This window comes from Amblyomma mixtum, chromosome 3 (assembly GCF_055824585.1).
Source record: "Amblyomma mixtum isolate Tamu chromosome 3, ASM5582458v1, whole genome shotgun sequence".
NCBI lineage: Eukaryota > Metazoa > Arthropoda > Arachnida > Ixodida > Ixodidae > Amblyomma > Amblyomma mixtum.
In genome coordinates, this window is record NC_143014.1 from 78637319 (window position 1) to 78655202 (window position 17884).

Sequence of the window (17884 nt, forward strand, 5' to 3'; positions counted from 1 at the left end):
ACAGAACTCGCTTGTTTGCACTGTTGAGCATACATTAAAGTTCCAGGAGAGCCTCCTTCGCCGTGGCCTTTCTTGCAATCGCGAGCGGCCATCAAGAGTAAAGCGGGCTGCCATCGCCGCCTCGCAAACCCGTATGGGGGTTGCCATCCAAATCAAATAGGGCACTGTCGGCGAGCTTATGCGGGCAACAATGGAGACGCGGCTTCGTTGTTCCGTGACGACGATGTCATCGTATCTCTAATCCCATTATAAAAAGAAATTGTAACTGACGGCTGGGGTTACCTGAGCAGCGCGTGTGGGGAAGAAGCTACTGGGAGCCCGACTAAAGTGCAGGGATTCGAGCCTTGCCGGATCGCTTACGTGGCGTAGACGCCGACGGCAGAGTTGCCGGTATCCTCGCTGCCTGTCGACCCGTATCACACGAAAGCAATATGGGGCGCTACGACAACGTACACGTGACAATTTCTACTGTGCAGGTAAGACGCAATACACTAGGTGCATCTTCCTCTGCAGCTGCAACGCGGGAGAGCCTGACAGCGTAACGCCCAAGCGGGCATGTCACAAATACTTTCTGACAAACTCAATTTCTTTCCTTCTTTTTTTTTTTCTGGAGGGGGGGGGGGGGGAGAGGAAAACCAACAGGTAGTTGCTCATTTCTGTTTAAAGGCGAAATAGTTGGATAGCCGCCTAGAGGCCGATTGGCAGGAAGTGCTCAGGACGAGGAGAAACTCCAGGCCAGTCTTTCGCGCAGTATCACACCGTTATTTTGCATATTTAGGGTCTCTGTTCTGAACAAGGGTTTACGGCAGCCGAATTGCGTCGCGTAATTAAGAAGGAAAGTCACTATTTTTAATTTCCCTATTCACTTCGATTTGAAACAACTCAAGATGGAGATCCTAGCTGCCCCTGGCGGCAGGTCGCAGGCGTACACTTAATAGCAGTTCTGGCAATGTGTCCGGTCTTTCTTACCAGAAATGTTTCGTCTGGTCACGTGCGCTTACACTAGTTACACTGTAACAAAAATTTTGTGCAGTTATTAGAGCAAGACAAAAGCGTCTCGATCATCATTGACAGGTTTCGCACAATGCGCTGTGCTACTACAAAGGCGTTTTCCGACATGCGTGACAGTTGCAGTGCGTTATGAAAAACATTTATTCCGATTCAATGCGCAACATGCGTGAGTAAAAAGAAAACTAAAAAGTGCCAGATGCTTCCTTAATTCAGGAATCACCGTAACTCGACCTTCGAAATAAATAAGCGGACTAAAAAGCCCGTGTAACTTGTAACAAAAAATAAGAATAAGAAGAGGAATTTTTGTTCTCGATAAAAAAAAAAAAATCCGCAGAGGTACTTAAGACTGTTGACATGTGGAAATGGGAAAGAATTACTGTCCATGTGTGCATTGTTTACGCGTAATGTTTGTACATGCCTTAAAGTTCTTTTCTACGAGTTTGGGTTTAACACAAACACGCGCGTGTTACGCCACCCGGAGCGTTGTACAACGAACTGTTGCATCTCAATATTCATACGAAAGTCTCGAAGGGCATACAGTTGTAGATGGATATGTCTTCGGTTCGAATCCCTGTAGAAGCTAGCCTCTACTTGACTGCAAATCGTTTGACACCAATAACTTCGAGTTATTGATCAATTCGCTCTCGCCCTACCATAAGCTTGCCGTCCCGGTTAGTTCAGTTGGTAGAGCGACTGCTCCGGTGAGGCGGTGGTCCCGGGTTCGAACCCCGGACCAGGACTAATTTTTCATTAACTACGAAGTTTCTGAGAAAGCTGTATAGCTTTCATCTGTAGCCGTATGGCTGCGCTCGGGTGGATGTCAATGAGTAATTACTCCCTCATTACAAATGTACTCCACCTTGGGAGATTCCCCTAAACATTTGACCAAGAGCAAGGAAGGTTGCTACAATTTGCATTATGTCCTTGTCTGTTTATTTTTGGATCACATTATGTGCTACGGGGAACAAAAGCAGGGCACTTTGTGCTTAAAGTCGGGCAGGTATTTACCACGCTTAGCTTTTCTGCCTGACTCAGTGCATACATTTACAGGTAGACTATGCTGTAAGTAAAAATTAGGGGCGGTTAATTGGATTGATGCGATGGAAATGCGATAACTTTCTTCTTTTACTCCCCAATATATTCCAAATCTAATTATATTCCGATTCCGAGTCCGTTGTCTTTTACTGCCCAATCTATTCTAATTCCGACTACGCAACTACACAAAAGAGCCGCCGCGGTGGCTCAGTGGCTATGGTGCTCGGCTGCTGACCCAAAAGACGCGGGTTCGATCCCGGTCGCGGCGGCTAGAATTTCTTTGGAGGAGAAATTCTGGAGGCCCGTGCACTGTGCGATGTCAGTGCACGTTAAAGAACCCCAGGAGGTCGAAATTTCCGGAGCCCTTCACTACGGCGTCTCTCATAGCCTTAGTCGCTTTGGGACGTTAAACCCCACGAAACCAAACCAACTACACAAAATGCGTCAAAATTATAGTTCACTGCGAGTCCTCATACTACTACCGGCGGAGTGGCGCAGCAGTTAGGCAATGCGCCACCGCAACGGATGTTGCGAATAAGTCACCGCTGGGCCTTGTGAGACCAAGGCTGTTCTCCCATCGGAATGCGAGAAGGAACAGCTCCCGCAAGCATAATTTCTGCGCAGATGGTTCATCGGAAGTCTGTCCTTTCGGACGTAGGCCTGCTGCTGTCCGAGTCATTTTCTTAGTAATTTTCAGTTTTAACGCTATAGCGTTAGAGACCCCGTTACGCAGAAAATCTCTCGTCGGCGTTGTGGGCGAGAAGTCACGAGCATGACTCCGGCAGGTGGCGCCCAGAGAGCAACCTAGGAGGCAGCTGATGGGCCACCTGGGTCACGTGACCTTGTGTATCGTCATCACAGCCTGCCCACCGGATAGTGAGCTGACTGCCCACCGTGGAAGGTGGCAGTTAAATTAATGACTGGTCGCTCGGGAAGAGTAACCCGGGCTGCATAAGGCCCACAGCTGGGAGCACCTGCCATCGCAGGGCAGTGGCACTTTGCTTAACCACTGCTCCACTACGACAGGAGGCGTATGAGGACTCCTAGGGATCTGGAAACGTAAAGTGGGGAATGACCTCCCACTAGAGCTATCGCAACATCCCCTTGAGGCAGAGCTCAAGTGTCCCCTCTATTTTTGCTGAGTCATTCTTCATCTGGCGTCTCTCTCCTCACCCCTACAAGTGAAGAAGGGGAGTTGGGAACGGTTGGCAGGTGGGGAGACGCAAAACCCCTCCTAAACACCAGATGCTATGACTGGCAGGAGGAGGCTTCACACAGACGCCGATGCCGCCTGTTTTCGCCTTCACGACCCTCCTAATGCTATTCCACTGAAACACGTGAGAGGAGACTAACTACAACACTTAATCAACGCGACCAAGAGCGGGTAGACTGCCGGCGGATGGTGCCCGCTCGCAGTTATTCTCTAAGAGTGTAATATATCCGTGCCATTTCATGGCACGGATATATGAATCCGTGCACGGATACATGGCACGGATACATGAATCCGTGCCATTTCATGGCACGGATTCATGTGAATTTCATGTGCCACACGCGCACATGAAATGACAATAAATGATTAGGGCCTTAAGCTTGTTAATATTATTTTCAGAGTTGGTGATACACGTCCACATTTAATGTCATTATGCGGAAGCCGCGACGACGATAACGCCTGCAAGGCAGCCGGAAATTTCACCGGGGCATAAACAGTGCTAATGAGCACATTTCTGCAAAGTCATTCAAATGTAATATAAAAATTACTTTTGCAGAAAATGCCGCTGTTGTTGCTTGACAAGTCGAAAAAGTAGCCATTAACTCGCGTGTCGGCCCACAAGTATCTGTCAGAAGTGCTGGTAAAAATGGCGCCCCTGTCATTAAAAATGCAGTAGAGATGCTTTATCTCACTGCAAGTTATGAATAAACCACTTTCTACTGGATAGGAAGTTGTTACTAACAAAGCTGTATGCTGTTCTTCGTGTGGACTGGGAACGAGAGTATACGGATTGCTCGCGCGAATTAGTTGTCGCGAACTCAGCAGGTCGCGATTGGCAGTAAGGCTACACGCCGTGGCACTGCGCGAATGCCATTAAAAGTTTAAAGGCATTCAATTTGTCCGTGTGGCACAAGTATAATGCTTAATTTTTGATGGAGCAACGGTTATTGTTGGGACTGAACCCAACAATAACAGTACTTTGCGTACGTCACAGTAACTACGCCAACTCGAATTGGGATGACTGAGGTTGCGTAGTTGTTCATGCTTCGAACTGGGCAGAGCCAGGCGTTCGACTGAAAGCGGGGATCCCCTAAATGCCGGAAGTCAGCTCGCTCACGCGATGCAGCAAGCGCCTTGCACGCGGCACTTTCAATGCAGAGTTGTCTGTTTTTTTCTTTTCTTTCTCTTTTGCGTCCCTGGTGGCTTTGACTGTAGGGCTGCACAGCCGACCTTTCGGTCATCATTCAAAATCGAAGCACCTGAGGTGGCTCCTCGAACACACCAAAGAGGAGAAGCTGTTCGCACCGCGCTGGGGTGTCGGTGCTAAGGCTTGTAATACATATACAGCAGAGGTCCGTAGTTGCCCTTTTGTTGTTTTGTCAATTTTTCTTATCTGGAGCTTATCGCCGCTGTTCACTTCTCGGAGATAAACCAGTTAGCCCGCAGGTAAAATGTCTCAGAGCAGCCAGCTTGTATAATATGTTTCTTCAATTTTCATCCGCTGTAGCGGAGTGGGAACGCGGGAACGCTGGGTGGAAATAGTATACTGTGGCTTTGCTTCTCTTGCCTTTCGCTGTCAGTGATGACGTCTTCGCTTTCCTGAATTCCTTTCGCCTTGCAACGACTGCCTCTCGACCGGCACCTGCCCATTTCTTGCAGTTTCCCCCTTTCGTGATGAACTACGAGAAGAACGGAATGACCCGCATCTACGGATTGTCAGGCTCTGTCATAGACAATGTTACAGCCTCTTTGAATATCAGGTGGGTCTGTCTCCATTCTGCACCACGCAGACGAAGAATTACGCCATCTGAGCAGATATGACCTCAACAAACAGTATGTATACAGAGTGGATGGCGGTCGCCGTTCTCTTTGCACAGGTGGACCGCTTGCCAGGGTCATGCGTGGGTGTCCTGGGCTTGCGGTCCACCAGATGCAGGGAGTGTACCGTTAGCATTACAGGCCTTTTGGCTGAGCAGCACAACACGAACAGGAGTATTATGTCGGCCGGATGGGGACTCCAGACAAATTCACCCAATTACTGCACATCCCTGACCTGTTACTAACGCTGTCCTGCAATCATCGTCACATGCTGTAAAGAATTTCGGACTCTCTCGTGAGCACTTTGCGCGCGGCCGAAGCTGCCTGTAGGTCACAAGCAAGCAAAACTCTTGATTAGGCTAGTTGGTTCATGCTTGAAGATGTAAAGAAAACGGAGCGACGAACGAGGACAAAGGTAATTGTTTGTGTCGTTTGTGTTCTACTTTTGTCCTCAATCGTCGCGCTGTTTTCCTTAAATCTTCAACTAGGTCATACGCTGCCGGTGCTTCGAAGCTGTGGAAAACGACTATCGTGATTCACAGTTCTACAGTAGGATACAACTTAAGCCTGCAGTAACCGCCGCCTAAACAAGGCATCGTGCAGGACGTGGAGGTCCTAGGAAAGGTGAATTGTAGCGACCACAGGATGGTAACGTCTCGAATTAGCCTAGACTTGAAGAAGGAACGGAAGAAACTAGACAGGAGCCCATCAACCAGTTAGAGGCTAGAGGAGTTCAGGATATCGCTGCAAAACAGATATTGGGCTCTAACTGAGGAAAACGATCTTAATGTTCAATCAATAAACGATAATCTCACGGCTACCATTACGGAGTGCGCAGTAGAAGTAGGCGGTGGGGTGGTCCGACGGGATACCGGCAAGCTCTCTCAGGTGGCAAAAGATATGCTTAAGAAACGCCAAAGCATGAAAGCGTCTAACCCTACGGACAGAATAGAAATGGCAGAGCTATGGAAGTTAATAAATAAGCACAAGGTAGCAGACATAAGGAAGTTTATTATGTAGAAAGTCGAACATGCTCTAAAGAACGTAGATATAGAAAAGCAGGGAAGAGTAAACTAGGGATGTGTAAAAACCAGGTGTTTGCGTTGACCCAAAGAGGGCAATGTCATTAGCAATATAGATAACATAGTTAAAGTAGCCGAAGAGTTCTGCACAAATCTGTACAATAGCCAATGTAATCAGAACGTTAATGAGAGAGGCAGTAGCGCACAGCAATAGACCGTATTCACAGTAGCATGCAGGCGTTACAGAATCAGGGTGTTAGATGAGCCTTAGGTATACGAACACTGGAATATATATACTATAACGGCTGCACAGCCACCATAGTCCTCCATAAAATCAGGTTACGTGCTGTCCACACGCTGTGTCGGGTTGCCGTTTTCCAGCCGTGGCGCTTGCGTTGAGCAGGGTACCAAGAAGATGGCTGTCGATTACTGCTTACGTCAGCGCGTTTTGGCAGAAGTGTATAGTGAGCCTGCAACTTTCAGCTACAACTGCGTGATGCCGGAAGACATGGAATGGGGATCCAGGAGACCTGACGGAACGTACCGAGGCATGCTGAGGGACGCGATTTTAAATGCAAGTAGCGGCAACTATCCACATGCAAAACCAGCAACGCGTTTACACAGGCTAAGGCAATCACCATTTCTCTTTTTTTTTTTTTTCAGAGGGCAAACATCGGATTCGGTCCATTCAGTATGGACGATTTCTTCTTCGGAAATGATCTTCTTGTCTCTGATATCTTCCAGTACCCAGAAATTGGAATCACAAGCGGAGTTCAGGATGTTACCTTGGGGAGTCTCGGTATTCTCAGTGCATTTGACCTGAATGTGAGTGGCATGTCAACCGCACAGTTGATGTAGGCTCTCCGTTCGCGACTATACCGTAACAGTACTTAGTCTTGAAACATTTGTGTCCAAGGAGGAATATTTCCTCAACCTATAGCAAGAGGGTGACTTTTGAGCATTTGTTTTCACGCTATCGCGTTAAAGGCCCGGATCTCCAAAAAATACGGCGTCGATGTTGTCGGCATCAGCGTTGTGAGTGAAAAATCACGGTCATGGCTCTGGCAGGTGGTACCCGGAGAGCAATCTAGGAGGCAGGTGGGGGACCTTGCAGCGTCATCACAACCTGCCCACCGAATGGTGAGCAAACTGCCCACCGTGGCAGGTGGCAGTTAAATTCATGATTGGTCGCTCGGGAAGAGCAACCCGGGCCGCACAAGGCCCACCGCCGGGAGCACTTGCCATCGCAGGGCTGTGACGCATCGCTTAACAGCTGCACCACTACTCCAGGAGGGGCATGAGTACTCCCAGGGATCAGGGATCTATGAATGTAAAGCAGAGAATGACCAATTGTGCATATAAGAGAATTAACTCATAACTACCGCGTCATACCATTAAGGGGGAGCTTTAGTGTGCCCTCCAATTTTGTTGTCCGGGATCATTTTTTCAGACATGGATTTGCCTCTTAATCTCAATGGTTGTGCTCAGCCTACTCATTCCGGCGTTGAAGCACTTCTCTGATAACGCTGAAGGCAAACCTGAAAGGAAAAGGCGGTCGGTTTTTAACATCTTCTGGGACTTGACCAGCAGCCTCTTGGGACAAGGTAGGCGACTTGTTTCTTAATCGAGAAATGTTGGGATGCGCGTATCCTCTGACAGAACTGCCGAGCGCAACCAATGGTCCTCGGCAGCTCAGGCTCTCCTGTTTGACTGTCACTCTTAGGCGGGGTACAGCTGCACGCAAATGAAGTGGCCACGCCCGCATTTAGCCAATAAAGGACAAAACGGCTTCTTGCTAATGAGTCAATAAAACAATGAATCAGCCCCATCGATTAGTCCATCAATCAATTCTTTCCAATTAACCCCGGAACGGCGCAGGCACTGCCGCCTTTGACGGCCCCCGGACGCCTCGGCACGTGTCCGGGGCGTGGCTGTTGGCCAGCCTGGTGATCAGCACGTACTTCACCAGTCTCATCGTGGCCACCCTGACGTTGCACACGTCCTTCGACAGAATCGACACGCCCGAGGACCTCGCCAAGAACCCGCACCTGATACCCATTGTGCCCGTCGGCACGCAGGTCGCCACCCTCCTGCAGGTGAAGCGCCCTCCACTCCTTTCTTCGCCTCGGATAATTGTTTGACCATTTTGTCGATCCGTGCGCAGCATTGCTTCGAAGCCTACGAGCCTACCGGGTGTGTCAGATTATTCAATGCAGATTTTTCTTTGAGAAACCGTGAAAGGTACTTCCGTCCAGTCTCTGCAGGTTTACTGTACCGTAAGGCGGTCATATTACTTGAGTGTTAGAGTGCAGGAAATGGACGTTTAATTGAGAAAACTTCACTAAACAACTTTCTAGTTTTCGATTTTAGGGTTCATCAGTACACTGCTAAGTATTGGCTGCGATCGGGTGGATGTCGATGAGTAATTACTCCCTTATTACAAATCTACTCCACCTTGGGGGATTCCCCCAAACATTTGACCAACACATTTCCCACTTCGAGTTATTGATCAATTTGCTCTCGCCCTACGATCAGCTTGCCGACCCGGTTAGCTCAATTGGTAGAGCGACTGCTCCGGTGCAGCGGTGGTCCCGGGTTCGAACCCCGGACCAGGACGAATTTTTGTTTAACCACGAAGTTTCTGAGAAAGCTGTATAGCTTTCCTTTGTAGCCGTATGGCTGCACTCGGGTGGATGTCAATGAGTAATTACTCCCTTATTACAAATCTACTCCACCTTGGGCGATTCCCCTAAACATTTGACCAACTGCTAAGTTGAAGGCCATCTAAATGGAAGGTGAGCCCAGTTATAGCAATTTCAGAATCCGCGTCGTGGTTCACGATATCCATCATGATAAAAAAAAATATCTTGAAACCTCTTCACGTTGGCTTTCTCATGTTGCGGATTGATAAAATGGCGTTGCTTGAATCAAATACAGATGCCGTTTACGTTTTTATGACGTAGAAGATGTTGACGTGATGTCCGTGGCGATACCACTCGCTGGGACGCCATTTTAGCAATGTGTAATGAGGCAAAGCCAACTTACTGTTCATAATAAAAACAACAAAAACTATGCTGCTGTCACGTGACACTGCACCACGAATTCTTTAGGCCGCCTGCAAGCGCGACGGCGGCGGTGTAGGCCATCGTTTCGCAATATTATTTAGAGCGGAAAAGTGGCGCTGCGATAGGTTATCCACCACGGAGAAGAGCGCAGAAATGCCGGCAAGTTGAGGCTTCGTAAGCGGCTTGACTATTGTTGGGCGTTAAACGGAGATTCAGCCGTAACAATACAGCACTTCTCGAGAAAAATCTCGAAAAAATTATGAGAAAGTTTCCATACCAGACTAACACCAAACTTTCACTTGCGTTAAATTCACTGAATAAGTGAAAAACGCAGTTTTAAAATATTTTAATCAGTGCACAAAGGACGGCATTGCGGCGCGGCTACCGATCCCAAGGCAGAATCCACGTTTTCTACTGAACACTAGCCAAGCCAGGAACGAAAACTCATCTTCCCGGCATTCCCACAGTGGCTGAAGTAGTATACGCGGCGGCGCCACTTTTCCCTCTAGGCAATATTGAGAAACTATGTGACGTAGGCGGAGTCGGCAGGAGCCGTCTTCTTGTCGTCTGCTTGCGCTTTGCAAGCTAGTCCGGTTGCCTTTATTGTAGATTGAGGGATGTAACCTTACAAAATAGATCAATATTTCGGAGCTGAAACGGGATTTCACCGAAATTTTCATGGTCATGTTCAGAATAAGTTGTAAATGAAAATACTACCGAATGTAATCTGGCATTGGTCAGATGTTTAAAGGAATCCCTCAAGGTGGAGTATATTTGTAACAAGGGAGTAATTACACATTGGCATCCACCCAAGCGCGAAATTTTTTTTTTTTAACCACGAAGTTTCTGCGGAAGCTGTACAGCTTTCCTTCGTAGCCGTATGGCCGCGCTTAGGTGGATACCAATGAGTAATTACTCCCTTACTACAAATCTACTCCACTTTGGGGGATTCCCCTAAATATCTGACCAACACTGTTCCCACTTCGAGTTATTGATCAATTCACTCTCGCCCTTAAATATGCTAGCTGTCCTGGCTAGCTGACTTGGTAGAGCGACTGCTCCAGTCAAGCGATGATCCCAGGTTCGAACCCACCCCTGACCAGGATTAATTTTTCACCAACTACGAAGTTTATGTAGAAGCTGTACAACTTTCTTTTGTAGCCGTATGGCTGCACTTGGGTGGATGCCAACGAGTAATTACTTCCTTATTAGTAATCTGGCATTGCAGTATTTGCTGTCATCTTCATGTATTTTAAATCTTGGTTCCTTAATAACGAAGCATCCTCAGCTCTATCAAGAGCTCAGCGTTCAAAACTGTTATATCGGAGTTCCACATCTGTGCATCACACTACAGTCTACTGCAGCCCACCGCGGGAAACACATCGAAAAAAAGCCATGAGAATTAGGCTTAAGCGGGGGCTTTACTGAGAGATGTGTCACTCTTAGAAAAAAAGAAAGAAAATTCTCTAGCTTAATCGCTGACTTGTTCGGGCTCCAATTTTGCACAGATGAGGCAATTGGCGTTAAGTTTCGTTTTATACTACGGTTGGGCAGGGTACTTGCCTGAATGGGTGATAATTATTCGAAAGTCCGGATCGTATACGATGATACCGGACCAAAAAAGCAGTTTCACAAAATCTGTACTGTCAGCCACAGCTCTTGTCGGCGACAGGATGGCAAAAGCAGACGAATGTGAAACACGAAAGGAAGAAAGCTCCGCAAACTTTCAGGGGTGAGAGATTGCGTTGCCTATACAGCCGTTGTACTGTTCTCGTACGGCTGCCGCAGGGAGCAAAGATGGCAGATTTGCGCCATGGTTCACGCGAGTCTTCTTACCCGCAACTCAGCTCAAAGTTATGCGGAAAAGCCGCTCCTCGTGCGGCAGGAGTCACGGTCAGGGTGTCAGGGCATCACCGTCGGTGTTCGGTAGTTCGCTTGCTTTTTCACAGCAAACAAACTACGATGGATCAGAGACAACATGTTTTCCTTGTACTGTTTAAATTCACAGCCGCTGATGCAAAAGTCCAGCAGCATTCTTTCGAACGGTAACAGTAAGCCGGTAACTCGATTGTGAGAGAACTCGTCAGGAAATCTTCGGTGATTTTCCCAGCGTTTTGCTCCATCATTCATGGCAGACAGACGACGGTTCTTCGAAACTAGCCATTGCATATCATAAGATATATAATCCTGTTACAGTACACTATAAATAGAATAATGGCTCATTGAAATGAAACACGAAATCAGCGGTGCCGACGGTGCGCCTTGAACATATTGCCGCGAATGTTCGTGTTTGTTTGTTCATTCTTCAAAGCTGCCGGCACACCGCTTTATCGCTTTGTTTGTGATGCAAGACGTGCCTAGATTTATCTCAATTGATCGCATCCAGGCGGAGCCGATTCTACGTTGTGCCAGACTGTTCTATTAACCTTCCAAGCTTTATCTCGAAAGTTCGCTATCAGCTTAAAAAAAAGCATGGCAGAGAGCGGCCGGCATTCTGTTCGACGACCGCCGAGCACGCTTGTTGCTACGCCGCCGCCGAGTGATTCAGTTCTTTGCGGGCGCAAGTCAGCCCAAATAAAGAGTTTCGTTTGGAAGCCATTCGCGCTGTTTTCTAGTTCGCCGGACTGCAGTCACCACTACGTGGCAATATTGTAGCCTAATTAGATTCGTGCGGTCGGGCTAGTTTAAGCCCTTTAAAAAAATAGTATTCCAAATTGTACGCGCTAAGTATTCTAGAAACCATAGAGAAATTAACTTAGCTCATTAATCACCGTATTATCAATTTCAGTAATGTACCGAAGTATCGAAGATACAGCACGAGTGTCTGTATCGAAAATCAATTCCCTAAATGTATCTTGTATAAGTATCGAACATACAATTTTTCAGGGTATCGGGCATAAGTGTCGAAGATAATTTTTTAAAGTTTCGTGCCCAGGCCTGGCTGTGATAAGCTTGGAATCGTCACTTTGTTCGAACGACACATTTGGCTCTGCACAGATATGTAGCAGGTTCTATCCGCGGCAGGATCAATTTTTATGGAAATCACGAGGTTTTATTTCATAGATGATCAAGTGCATCGACAGATAGTGACCAAGGTCGATTTACATAAGTCGCGAAGGTAGAGCTCGAAGAATGCTCTCTAGAACGAGGCGCCAGTGACGTCAGTTGGGGCTGTGGAACTGAAGCTCGAAAATGAATTGCGTGCATGCCTTGGGTGGGTGCCAATAAGCAATTATTGCCTTATTATAAATCTACTCCACTTTGGGGAATTCCGCTAAAACATTTCACCGACACTATTTACTCTTCGCCGCCGCGGTGGCTCAGTGGCTATGGTGGTCGGCTGCTGACCCAAAAGACGCGGGTTCGATCCCGGCCGCGGCGGCTGGAATTTCTTTGGAGGAGAAATTCTAGAGGCCCGTGTACTGTGCGATGTCAGTGCACGTTAAAGAACCCCAGGTGGTCGAAATTTCCTGAGCCCTCCACTACGGCGTCTCTCATAGCCTTAGTCGCTTTGGGACGTTAAACCCCATAAAACCAACCATAAAACCAAACTATTTACTCTTTGAGATACCGATCATTTTGCAGCACGGTTTATTTACAATTCATATAACCGCACATCTATCACTGCACTTCTTAATCAAAGTGGTTTGCTTCCAGTCTCTCACAGAAATCGCATCTGTCGTCTAAAATTTTTATTTCAGTTAATCAAAGGTCAGTACAATATTGACACATCCAATATTATATCGTTCTCCTCAGGGTACAACACAAGACAACGCCATGATTTTACAGTAACACCATTAAACGCACGAATTAACACCTTTAAGTACTCCTTTTTCCCCAGAATGATTACAGACTGGAATAATCTAACTAATGATGCAGTAACCCAAACTTCACTAAAAAGGTTTGAAAGCCACCTTTAACTTTTTTATAATGTCCTACCGCTACATTTCTTTGTTTCGTTTGTACCTTTTGAAATTGTGTTCTTGATCTTAAATTGTTGATCAATTGTTCTTGTATTGTTTGCTTGTTCCTGAGGTCGTTTTTGTTGTTTCCAGAATTTATGTATTGTGTGCCCACCCTGCGAAGGTCTTGTAAAAGATCGCAGTATCAATAAATAAATAAAAAATGCTAGCCGTCGCAGTTAGCCCAGCTGGTCGACTTCTCTGGTGAAGCGATGGTACCGTGTTGGAACCCTGGACTAGTACTAATTTTTCTTTAACTACGAAGTTTCTGCGGAAGCTGTGTAGCTTTCCTTTGTAGCCGCATGGCTGCGCTTGGGTGGATGCCAATGAGTAATTGTGGAGCTCATCCAACTGAGCAGCTGCCGCTCACTAGGGCACGGTCAGCGCGAACTTTTCGTTCGTTCAACACACGGTTTGGAGCGCTGCAATATGGTAGCGCATGAGCGCAGCCTCGTGGTTTTGTGCATATTTCTCCGGCCTTTTTTAAATGCCGGGAAAAACAGCCACGCAGGAAGGTACTGGGAGGTACGCTGTCACAAAAAACTGGATCGGTTGATTCGGAACCCCCTCTACAACGCATTTGGCCGTAAAGTGAATATAAAAGTGTTGCATGTTTCGTCTTAGGTAATTAACAAATTAAGCGGAATATAAAAGAAACATACTGTGAGGAGCGCCAAATGGAGGCATACAATATGTCGTTGGTTTCACACAGACGGGGTGTCGCGCATTCTTTCAATTTTTGGTTCAAGTTACGTGAAGCACCCTGTATACAGTCACCGTAACATGACCGCAAGCAAGCGCTGAGCCATCATTGTGGCTGCTTCAAAACGGGCTGCATCGCCCGCGTAGGCGAAGTGAAAGCATGCGGAGCTCTCCCACGATCGCCCGCAGCTGTAATCGCTCGTGCATGCCGCAGCTGACTCAACGGGGGTGACGACCGTCCTTTGCTCGCAGTATTCCAAGACCGGAGTGTACCGCCAGATATACGACATGGTGGAACGGCACAACAGCTTCACAGGGGTCCCTTTAAATCTCAATATGGCGGAAGCCGAGGCCATCGTGCGGAACAAGGCAGTGCTACTAGTCGGCAAAGAATCCGCCAAGTACGAGCTGAGGCGCTTCTGCCCGATTCTGCGGGGGCGCTTCTACATGAGCCAGGGGGCCCTGTTTGTCTGGAAGAGCGTTTGGGTCGCGAACAAGGACTTCTCTTTGGAGCTCTTCCATGATTTGAACAAAAGGTGAGCACTCGTAAAGTGTCGCTAAAGCGGAGCTTTTCATCCGCAGCTATGATGCATGGTGTGCACACGGACCGCCGTGGACTGCACGCGGTCCGCAAACTGTTTCCTGCATGGCGGAGCGCGGTTCTACTCAGAGCGCGATTCTACTCAGAGCGCGCCGCCGCGGTGGCTCAGTGGTTATGGTGCTCGGCTGCTGACCCAAAAGACGCGGGTTCGATCCCGACTGCGGCGGCTAGAATTTCTTTCGAGGAGAAATTCTAGAGGCCCGTGTACTGTGCGATGTCAATGCACGTTAAAGAACCCCAGGTGGTCGAAATTTCCGGAGCCCTTCACAACGGCGTCTCTCATAGCCTGAGTCGCTTTGGGACGTTAAACCCCATAAACCAAACCATCTACTCAGAGCAAAAGGTGCATCAGCGATTTGGTCACAACACCTTGGCATGCGAGGAAAGCATTCGCCACCGCTCGACTGTCAACTGAAACACAGAGAGCTAAATACATTCTGGTTTCCGTTTATCTTGGAGATAGCCGATTTTCATTTTGGATATAGACACGGACACGCTTGTCGAGTGCAGCATTGTCAAGAATACATGTGCTGACAAGAACTGCAGTTGTGGTATCCGCGAGTGCTATAGAGGTTTGGAGGTTATAGGGTTTTACAAAGTAGCACAGAAGAAGGCGCCGTGAAGAAGGCGCAGTGTCAAAAAACACTGCACACACTTTCAAAATACTACTGAAAATTTAGTCAGTGCGTTTTTTTTTTTTTTTACCAAATATGTCTACTCAAACTTTTTACTGTCAGTGAAGCAATACATTAGGAGTCACGGAGCTCTCTGTGCTGAAATGAGGTTTGAGCATGCGCTGAAAGTCGTGATCTATATGTACACGAAGCCAACTTTAAAGCAAATCGGTCAGTGTCTCTGACAGGAACGAACAAAGCGACATAAGGGTCTTAACCGTTTCTGCCGCACTCGGAGACGTCGCCATTTGTTTGATGAAGTGGGAGGATAAATATATGATCTGAAGGATTACAGAGACCGTGGGATTTCTTGTGATTAACGCTGTAGTAACGCTCTTTCTCTTGCCCCGTCCTTTTGCGCAGTTCGCAGTTTGTCCCGTGTGGTGCTCTTTCTCTTGTCCCGTCCTTTTGTGCGGTTATTTTTTGTTCTCATAATATTCTTGTAGGTCGAGAAGTGCGTTGCCGCAGTGCGACAAGGGCAAAAACACCACAGAAACCGTTTCACGCAGCCTCCTGCCTACAAATGAATGTGAGCGCTCCTGAGAATCCCCGTGGCGCACTTCCTACAGAAGTATACAGAGCTGAGAGGAACGATAGAAACCACTTCCGCAATTTTTTTTTCGTGCGTTTCCAGTGGCGGCTACCCTCTGAAGACGCAAGGTGCGTTGTCTTTCGCTAGACGTGCCTCTTGAGTTACACAAGGTTCTTTTGGACGGCGAAATTTTACGCTGCCTGTCGTGCATTAAACGATTTTCCTTCGAAAAAACTTTGAACGCCGTCCGGCGTCTGGCCGGGTGGCTGGCAGTCAAAAAATAGCTGCCGTTGTCGATCTGGCATAGCAGGATAGACTCATAGGCTCGCTGGAAGGCCAGGCGCTTGCCGGAAGCGGAGGGCGTCGGCGCGGAACAGCTACTACAGCTGCCGACTTCCGTACGCCTCTTTTGACTCGCCTCATAGAGTTTGTTCTTATTATTAACTAGAGGGAAAGCTGGCGGCGCTGCACTTCATCCACCAAGGACGCTCTAGGCATGCCGGGAAGGCGCGGCTTTGGATTGACGTCTGCTGGCTTCTGTCTTGTTGAATGTTGTGCGGATTGGATTTTAGGTTGTTCGGTTTCGTTTTGTGGGGGTGTAGTTATCCAACTGCGCAAGCAGTTCATTTTAGATCCGAAGCATCCGAAGGCGCTTCAATCTAATCCAGCTGAGCACAGTGTAAATACACAGTGCAAATATTTTTTGGGGGAAAATTTATATTCCTGCAGTCGTAGCTACGTTTTAGGGACAGCACTAGCCAAGCCAAGTAAAAAAAAAACCTTGTGTTCCCGGCATACCCCCTGTGGATGACGTGCTCTTTAATGAACTCGCATTGACGGGGGCTCCAGCTTTCCTCGGTAATGTTTAGAAACTCTATGGACTCACCTAGCTGGCCGAAGTGATCATGGTGGCGAAAGCGGTGCAGCTTTAAAGTAGCGTATGCACGTTTCGGCGGGGCGTTACGATGGATGTCGCATCCGCGCTCTTAGTTCATCGTAGACAAACGTAGACGTGACAGTAACGCCATTTATAGTAGCGCCATCTGATTTTTATAAAGAGAACCGCTTTGGCAACAAGCAGACGTCTCTCGTTAGGGGAAGTAACTGCTGAAGCGTCAAATGAAATAAGAAAAAGAGAGAAGTTATCGTCAATCTGTTTTGTTATAGGCTAGGTAAGACAAAGCGAAAGCCCTACGACCCATTTACAGTTAGCGGCTGTCCCAAAAAATGCAGCAGGACGACGAATTCAGTCCGAAGTGAAGGTCTCGCTTCAGAGCAGCATTTGATCTCGTAACCTTGCTGCAGAGCGCGTCGCCATATTGGCAACGTCCATTTTTCGTCGAATGTGGTTTTCGTCGTATATGTGGTGCAGCCCGGCGAAGGTGAGCCGGCGTGCCGTCGCGCCTGCGCTTGCCACACAAAGTTTGTCGAGCAAGCTCGTCGGGTGGGTCTGCGGACTACATCTTTCCGCTAAATGATGCGAGTGCAGAAACGCATTTTACGTAGATCCCAGAGCTTCCTTAATGGAACAAAAATCTGTATTTATTAAAAAGAAACGAAGACGCGGCGCGCGCTAACCCACTGCGCAGGATGAAGTGGTGGCTAGAGGCCGGCGTGCCGGAGGTGCCGTCGTACTTCCTGGAGCCGCCAGGAGGCGCGTGCTTCGCTGGAAGCCAGCGGGCGAGCATCTACCAATTCGACAACCTGCGCTTCGAGGACCTGACCGGGCTCTTCTTCACGCACCTGGCCCTGTCGGCCATAGCGCTGGCCGTCTTCGCGCTCGAGCTCTGCCTGGGCCGCTGGAACTGCTGCGCAAAGGGGCTCGTTCGCCCGTAGCCGGAGGAACTCTCCGACCAACGAAGCCAGCGCGGAGTGTTAACTCAGACGCGCTCTGTTCGTTTTGGCTGAAACCCCTAAATGAGTGGCTAGCGTACCTACTAGGGCAAACTTTGGATGAGCGGAACTTCTTTGCATCAGGTTTTACTGCGACAGCTGTTGGTGGCTCACTCGAGGCGTGAGCGTCTGCGCCGAGCATTAGCGTAACACACCACATTATTTATACACGATTTCTGATTTGTCCTCAGAAGCATCACGAACTCTTCGATGCCTCGGATTGGGTCATAGAAGTCTTCGTGACGTAATCACCAAGGGTATATAAGACGACATTGACAGTCCCTCCCCCCATTCTACTCGTTGGTGATTTCAACGTCTATCACACACAGCAGCTGAGCTGTAACAGCAGGTTACCTAGT

The 17884-nt window shown here is 48.1% G+C and overlaps 1 protein-coding gene across 1 annotated transcript; it reads left to right on the forward strand.

The window, feature by feature from the left end:
• Nucleotides 1-431: 431 nt before the first annotated feature.
• On the forward strand, nt 432-17468 carry LOC149350718 (glutamate receptor ionotropic, delta-2-like). The gene is made up of 8 exons (XM_089575559.1): nt 432-476; nt 4916-5016; nt 6580-6670; nt 6760-6921; nt 7547-7700; nt 7975-8192; nt 14078-14361; nt 17222-17468. Exons 1-8 carry the CDS (start codon nt 432-434, stop codon nt 17466-17468), a joined length of 1302 nt encoding a protein of 433 aa, XP_089431685.1.
• The last annotated feature ends 416 nt before the right edge of the window (nt 17469-17884 follow it).